The sequence below is a fragment of the Macaca mulatta genome, chromosome 11 (genome assembly GCF_049350105.2).
Source record: "Macaca mulatta isolate MMU2019108-1 chromosome 11, T2T-MMU8v2.0, whole genome shotgun sequence".
Taxonomy (NCBI): Eukaryota; Metazoa; Chordata; class Mammalia; order Primates; family Cercopithecidae; genus Macaca; species Macaca mulatta.
In genome coordinates, this window is record NC_133416.1 from 60554065 (window position 1) to 60561910 (window position 7846).

General features: G+C 44.4%; 1 protein-coding gene across 6 annotated transcripts in view; it reads left to right on the forward strand.

Annotated features, from left to right (window-relative positions):
• The window catches only part of SP1 (Sp1 transcription factor), a 32210-nt gene extending 26920 nt beyond the window's left edge, over nucleotides 1-5290 (forward strand). For 5 of the 6 annotated variants that reach the window (XM_015151801.3, XM_077952559.1, XM_077952561.1 and 2 more), the window contains exons 4-6: nucleotides 1507-1675; nucleotides 3311-3510; nucleotides 4575-5290. In XM_015151801.3, coding sequence (XP_015007287.1) covers nucleotides 1507-1675; nucleotides 3311-3510; nucleotides 4575-4888 — 683 coding nt within the window. In that variant the 3' untranslated portion in view covers nucleotides 4889-5290. The remainder of the gene's footprint in view (nucleotides 1-1506; nucleotides 1676-3310; nucleotides 3511-4574) is intronic. The other variant, NM_001266924.1, reaches the window with a different exon arrangement.
• Nucleotides 5291-7846: the final 2556 nt, after the last annotated feature.

The window sequence follows — 7846 nt, forward strand, 5'->3', positions numbered from 1 at the left end:
CAACAAAAAAAACCAAAGTAGATGTACATTTAAATGTTTTCAAACTAGCCTTCAGAAAGGTTGTACCAATTTATCACTATCTGTGTATGAAAATGTCTGTTTCCTGCCGGGCGTGGTGGCTCATGCCTGTAATCCCAGCACTTTGGGAGGCCAAGGCAGGTGGATCACCTAAGGTCAGGAGTTTGAGAACAGCCTGACCAACATGGTGAAACCCCGTCTCTACTAAAAATACAAAAATATTAGTCAGTCTTGGTGGCATATGCCTGTAGTCCCAGCTGCTTGAGAGGCTGAGGCAGGAGAATCACTTGAACCCAGGAGATGGAGGTTGCGGTGAGCCCAGATTGTGCCACTGCACTCCAGAGCCAGGGAGACTCTGTCTCAAAAAAAGAAAAGAAAGAAGAGAGAGGGAAGGAGGGAGGGAGGGAAGGAAGAGAGAGAGGGAGGGTCTGTTTCCCTGTACCCTTACCAATGCTGTATATTATTAGAGTTTCAACTTTTGGTAATCTGATAGGTGAAAAATTACAAATGCGTTATAAGTGGAGTTGCATTTTAAAAACTATGACTGAAATTTGATCAGATTTTTACGTATTTATTGGCTCTTGGTATTTTCTTTCTCTCTTTCTTTCCTTTCTTTCCTTCTTTCCTTCTACTCTTCTTCTTATCTTCCTTTTTTTTTTTTTTTTTTTTTGACAGAGTCTTGCTCTGTCACCCAGACTGGAGTACAGTGGCGCAGTCTCAGCTCACTGCAACCTCCACCTCCCGGGTTCAAGCAATTCTCCTGCCTCAGCCTCCTGAGGAGCTGGGATTACAGGCATTCGTACCACGCCCAGCTAATTTTGTATTTTTAGTAGAGACGGGATTTCTCCATGTTGGTCAGGCTGGTCCTGAACTCCCGACCTTAGGTGATCTGCCCACCTCGGCCTCCCAAAGTGATGGAATTACAGGTGTGAGCCACTGTGCCCAGTCACTCTTTGTATTATCTTTTTTTTTTTTTTTTTTTTTTTGAGACGGAGTCTCGCTCTGTCACCCAGGCTGGAGTGCAGTGGCCGGATCTCAGCTCACTGCAAGCTCCGCCTCCCGGGTTTACACCATTCTCCTGCCTCAGCCTCCCGAGTAGCTGGGACTACAGGCACCCGCCACTGCGCCCGGCTAGTTTTTTGTATTTTTTAGTAGAGACGGGGTTTCACCGTGTCAGCCAGGATGGTCTCGATCTCCTGACCTCGTGGTCCGCCCGTCTCGGCCTCCCAAAGTGCTGGGATTACAGGCTTGAGCCACCGCGCCCGGCCCACTCTTTGTATTTTCAATGATGATTCTTGAGATTTCAGTGAGTCTTCAGGTGTCAGTGAATGGAATGGCTGAACATTTTAAAAAGGCTTCAAAACTTGTGATACTGTGAACGTAGGATGTCAGTTCAAAAGAAATGATGCCGTGACTGTAGGGTATCACTGAGATGTCAGTGATAACCTGCCCGTGTCACATGTTGACTCTTTTCTCTCTTAATTATAGGTGATCATGGAGCTCAGCTTGGTCTCCATGGGGCTGGTGGTGATGGAATACATGATGACACAGCAGGTGGAGAGGAAGGAGAAAACAGCCCAGATGCCCAACCCCAAGCCGGTCGGAGGACCCGGCGGGAAGCATGCACCTGCCCCTACTGTAAAGACAGTGAAGGAAGGTGAGTTGACCCAGCAAGTTTCTTACAAATATGAAGAAAAAATAATAGGATTTGGAGGAAAGAGGAAGAAGGTTAATTTTTTTTTTTTTTTTTTTTGAGACCGAGTCTTACTCTGTCTCCCAGGCTGGAGTGCAGTGGCGCCATCTCGGCTTACTGCAACCTCCGCCTCCCGGGTTCAAGCAATTCCCCCTGCTTTAGCCTCCCAAGTCACTGGGATTACAAGCATGTAATCCACACCTGGCTAATTTTGTATTTTTAGTAGAGATGGGGTTTCACCAGGTTGGTCAGTGAACTCCTGACCTCAGGTGATCTGCCCACCTTGGGCTCCCAAAGTGCTGGGATTACAAGCATGACCCACCGTGCCTGGCCTTGGGTTTTTTTGTTTGTTTGTTTTTTGTTTTTTTGTTTTTTTTTTTTTTGAGACAGAGTCTTGCTCTGGGGCCAGGCTGGAGTGCAGTGGTGTGCGATCTCGGTTCACTGCAACCTCTGCCTCCCGGGTTCAAGTGATTCTTCTGCCTCAGCCTCCTGAGTAGCTAGGACTACAGGCATGCACCACCATGTCCAGCTAATTTTTGTGTTTTTAGTAGAAATGGGGTTTCACCACGTTGGCCAGGGTGGTCTCAATCTCTTGACCTTGTGATGCACCCTCCTTGGCCTCCCAAAGTGCTGAGATTACAGTTGTGAGCCACTGTGCCCAGCTTAACTTTTAAATTTTTTATAGAGATGGGATTTCCCTGTGTTGCCCAGGCTGGTCTCAAACTCCTGGGCTTAAGCAGTCCTCCTGCCTTAGCCCCACAAATTGTTGGGATTACAGGCGTTAGCCACTGCACCCAGCCTAGAAGCCTTTTTAAAAATTTAATTTAATTTAATTTTTTTTGAGACTGAGTCTCACTCTGTTGCCCAGGCTGGAATGCAGTGGCGCAGTCTCGGCTCACTGCAAGCTCTGCCTCCCAGGTTCACGCCATTCTCCTGTCTCAGCCTCCCGAGTAGCAGGGACTACAGGTGCCCGCCACCACGCCTGGCTAATTTTTTTTGTATTTTTAGTAGAGACAGGGTTTCACCGTGTTAGCCAGGATGGTTTCAATCTCCTGACCCTGTGATCCGCCTGCCTCCGCCTCCCAAAGTGCTGGGATTACAGGCGTGAGCCACCGCGCCCAGCCCCTAGAAGGCTTTTTAAAAGGAAGCCTTGGTCCATCGCGGTGGCTCACGCCTGTAATCCCAGCACTTTGGGAGGTGGAGGCAGGCAGATCCATCACCTGAGGTTAGGGATTCGAGACCAGCCTGGCCAACATGGCGAAACCTCATCTGTACTAAAAATACAGAATTCAACTGGACATGGTGGCGTGCACCTGTTGGTGCACTGGACATAGTGGCGTGCATCCTAGCTACTCGGGAGGCTGAGGCAGGAGAATCATTTGAACCTAGGAGGCGTGAGCCGTGATCATGCCGTTGTACTCCAGCCTGGACGACAGAGTGAGACTCTGTCTCAAAAAAACAAAACAAAAAAGAAGGCTTTTTCAAAAAATAAAAGTTTGGGTTAGTTTGGTGTAGGTTGGGTGACTGTTGTTGATACTTTGTGGTTCTTTAGTTTCTGTCTCTAGAATGAATGATAAATAGTTGTATCCTCACTTTCAGGGGCTCGGGGGATCCTGGCAAAAAGAAACAACATATTTGCCACATCCAAGGCTGTGGGAAAGTGTATGGCAAGACTTCACACCTGCGGGCACACTTGCGCTGGCATACAGGCGAGAGGCCATTTATGTGTACCTGGTCATACTGTGGGAAACGCTTCACACGTTCAGATGAGCTACAGAGGCACAAACGTACACACACAGGTGAGCAAGAGCCTATGGGAGAAAAATAGAGTAATAGCCTAGAATGAAAAACACAAAATATACCTACAAAATAACTAAAATTTCTGAACAACTTAATTTGAAACTAAATATATGGGTCACAAATGGAATTGGAGTTAATCTGGAAACCTTTTAAGAAGGAAGGAGGAGCTGCGCACAGTGGCTCACACCTGTAATCCCAGCACTTTGGGAGCCCAAGGTGGGCGGATCATGAGGTCAGGAGATCAAGACCATCCTGGCTAACACGGTGAAACCCCATCTCTAAAAATACAAAAAAATTAGCCGGGCATGGTGGCAGGCTCCTGTAGTCCCAGCTACTCGGGAGGCTGAGGCAGGAGAATGGCAGGAACCTGGGAGGCGGAGCTTGCAGTGAGCCAAGATTGTGCCACTGCACTCCAGCCTGGGCGACAGAGTGAGACTCCGTCTCAAAAAAAAAAAAAAAAAGGAAGGAGTTGGGTGCGGTGGCTCACGCCTGTAATCCCAGCACTTTGGGAGGCCGAGGTGGTTGGATTTCTTGAGGTCAGGAGTTTGAGACCAGCCTGACCAATATGGGGAAACCTTGTCTCTACTAAAATTACAAAACAGTCAAGCGTGCTGGCGCACACCCGTAATCACAGCTACTCGGGAGGCTGAGGGAGGAGAATTGCTTGAACCCAGGAGGTGGAGGTTACAGTGAGCTGAGATTGTGCCACTGCACTCCAGCCTAGGCGACAGAGCAAGACTGTCTCAAAAAAAAAAAAAAAAGAAGGAAGGAACTAGATTTTGAGTGGGATGTTTTGAAGGCAAAGCGTTGAAACCATTACTCTTAGTCTCTGCCCTGCCTTACTTTTCTGCTAAGTTCTACCCTCCTTACTGAGTACTCCCCAACCTTTATCTACTTTTCTTCCCCACGCCCCCACCAAAGGAAAAGATACTTGAAGATTTTTCTTGTTTTTAATCATCTTCTCATACTGGTCTTACTCAGCTTAGTAGAGTAATTACTGAACTGGGTAAGATAACCTCACTTCCTAACATGTCAGCTTCTTATCTTTCCTTCCTTTACCTAGGTGAGAAGAAATTTGCCTGCCCTGAGTGTCCTAAGCGCTTCATGAGGAGTGACCACCTGTCAAAACATATCAAGACCCACCAGAATAAGAAGGGAGGCCCAGGTGTAGCTCTGAGTGTGGGCACTTTGCCCCTGGACAGTGGGGCAGGTTCAGAAGGCAGCGGCACTGCCACTCCTTCAGCCCTTATTACCACCAATATGGTAGCCATGGAGGCCATCTGTCCAGAGGGCATTGCCCGTCTTGCCAACAGTGGCATCAACGTCATGCAGGTGGCGGATCTGCAGTCCATTAATATCAGTGGCAATGGCTTCTGAGATCAGGCACCCGGGGCCAGAGACATATGGGCCATACCCATCAACCCCGGGATGCAAGGTAGCATGGGTCCAAGAGACATGTGGGAAGAGAGAGCCATGAAGCATTAAAATGCATGGTGGTGAGAAGAATCAGGAGAGGGATACAAGAGAAGAGATGGGGTCCTGGCACCCATCTGTATCATCAGTGCCTCTTAGAAGGTGGGAAACATTAGTGAAAATTCTGTTGGTGCCACCCTTTGATGAGCATTTGTTTGACCCCAGTTTCTTCTTATACTTCTTACCCCAGCCTACCCTTCCTGCATTTCTCTTCTCAGCTCTTCCATGATGGATTCCCCCCCCTTTCCTAAAGCCATCATGCCTTGATAAATATATATGATCATTGAAATACTTTTTAACAAGAAACAGATTCTATATTATTTTATATATATATATATATATAAAGATATATAGAGATGCATTCACAGGGGTTGGCTGGGAGGAGGAAGAAGACCATTCTGTGACCAAAATACCTTGGTCATTTTTTTTTTATATTGCCTTATTTCCCTATGGCTGAGCCTTGTTGTGACACATCAAGCTTTTCTATAGATGTTGTCTTGGCTTCCCACCAGATTAAGCATTCATACGCTCTGCTTTTAGTTCATATATACATCCATAATGTTTTTCCTTTCTTAATTTTGTCTTTTTATTTGGGATCAGCTTCTTGCACTCCTTTCCTAACTCAACTGTTGCCGTCTCACCTTCTCTCATGTTTTGTTTTTGTTACTGCCTGGATGAGGCACTTCTGTCAATTTTTTCAAGACCTTAGTTCCAGCAGCAGAATGGAAAAATCTTTGAAGCCCAGGCTGATGCTTGAAGTAGCTGTGGAGGGAGTGTTCAAAATACTGCTGACGCAGGCACCTTCTTGGCGCTGGAGAGTCAAAGTCATCTCCCTTCATTAGCTGCTCTAAGCATCGAAAATTAGAAGTCTTTGGGTGGAATTGTACAAGAGTCCCTTTGAAGATTATAATCTTGACTCAGTTTGTATAAACTGTCAAATTTTCAAATAATAGGTAGGGGGCTTTCACTAGGAAAATCATGTGCTCAGAGAGGAGATGACTTGTAGTCAGGTTCAGAAGTTAGAGTATTTGGACTTTGGTACCACTGTCTTCCAGGGTAGCTCTAAGTTTTGATGTGTGGGCTTCTGAGTTTACATTCTGAAAGTAAATATACTTTTGAACATCCCCACTAGGTTCTTTTCCATTGTCAATAAGGAGCATCAGCCAATGAATCTGTTTCAGGTTTCCATTCTGCAGAACTCCTCCAGAACATGTACTAGTGGCAAGACAGTGGTTCTTAGGATCTTTTCCCTTAACTTTTCCTTGAATGTTCTTGGGTGGTTCCTAAGGGAAAAGGAAGCACATGATCATGGGAATGCTAGCCCAGAACAAAAAGAAATCTTGTCTTACCATGGTGGTTTATAGGAGAGATTGGGAGAAATCCTGTTTTCTCTGTGACCTGATTTCAGAAGAGACTGATCCAAAAATTATAACGGCAGGGAACCTAGTGCATTTGGCACTGAGATGTAAATGCAACCAGAATTGTCCTCAAGGCCCAGCCATAAAAGCATTGCCTCTCTCGACCTTCTGGTATCTTGTTAGAGAGCTTTTCACTGTGAGGAAGTGTGGAAAAATGGCTGTGTGTGTGTGTGTGTGTGTGTGTGTGTGTGTAATCTGTTAGGTTGGGGATAGGTTTTCTGCTAGCCAATATTAAAAGAGACCTGCAATAAAAAATTACCCTGATCTGATAGAAAGCAAGTGTTTTTGTATGTGTGGTGAATGTGTGTTCATGCCTGTATGTGTCTACACACAGATGACAAATTATATTTGAAATTGTTGGAAAATAAATTCAGATCAAAATATCTTTCAGGCCCCTTACCTAGAAATCTATCTTAAAACCTGGGTATGTTCCTAAGGTCATTTCTTTGCTTATGCTAAATTAATTACAATTATGAATGGAGGATATTCTACTGTACTTTTTTAAAAAGAAACTATTTTTGTGTTTGAAAGTGAAACCAACATGCAGATCTATAGCAGAGTCCTTATTCTTTTCATAAATCTTTTTACTTTGGCTACAAATAGATGATGGTATGATTCTATTATATATTTTATATAAAATCCATCCAAATTAAGTTTTGGGTAAGTGTGTTGTTTAACCTGAAATATAATAACTTAATACTCTAAACAATAGTTCATTCCATTTGGTCCTTTCTCCACAGATGTAATTCTGTTTTCAACTCAGGAACTATGACAAGAAACTTTCCCCAGATCAAATTCTGTTAATGCTGAGATACAAGTCATCCATGCACAGCCACTATCATACCCTTTATTCTCACTGAAAGGCAGAACTCAGAACCTGTTATTTTATGTCTGTAATCATGTACTTTGGCATCTTTTGGAGGAAAGGGGCAGGATAACTCACTGAAGTGCACAGTATTTTGCTAGTGCATTTCAAGGAATGGAATCTTCTCCAGTATGAAATTACTAGATATAAACTAGTGTAATGAGAGTGAGGATATAAGCTTTTAGAAGGTAATTTGATGGTATTTCTCTCTTAAATGGAAAGCTGCTGGTTTACCCTCAACCCTCTTCATTAGCATTACCATGAGTGAATTTATATCTAATTATTTCCACTTGCCCTGTTCTCTTCTCACCAAGGAAGCTCCAGATCCACTATCTTGTTTGGCCTCAAAACAGAAGCAGCTTCTTTTGTCTCCCAGCAGTAGTGAGCCACTCAGTCTTTTCCACAGGAAGTTAGGAGCCTACATTCCTTGAGTCAGGAGCTCATTACAGAAAAACCCCGTTTCCCTGAACTTTTGGCTAACAAAAATTAATGTAACTGACATGCATATTGATTCTGAAATTTTTTCGTAAGTTTTTTTTCATTTTTTTTGAATGAGTTTTTTAAATTAATTTTTTAGAT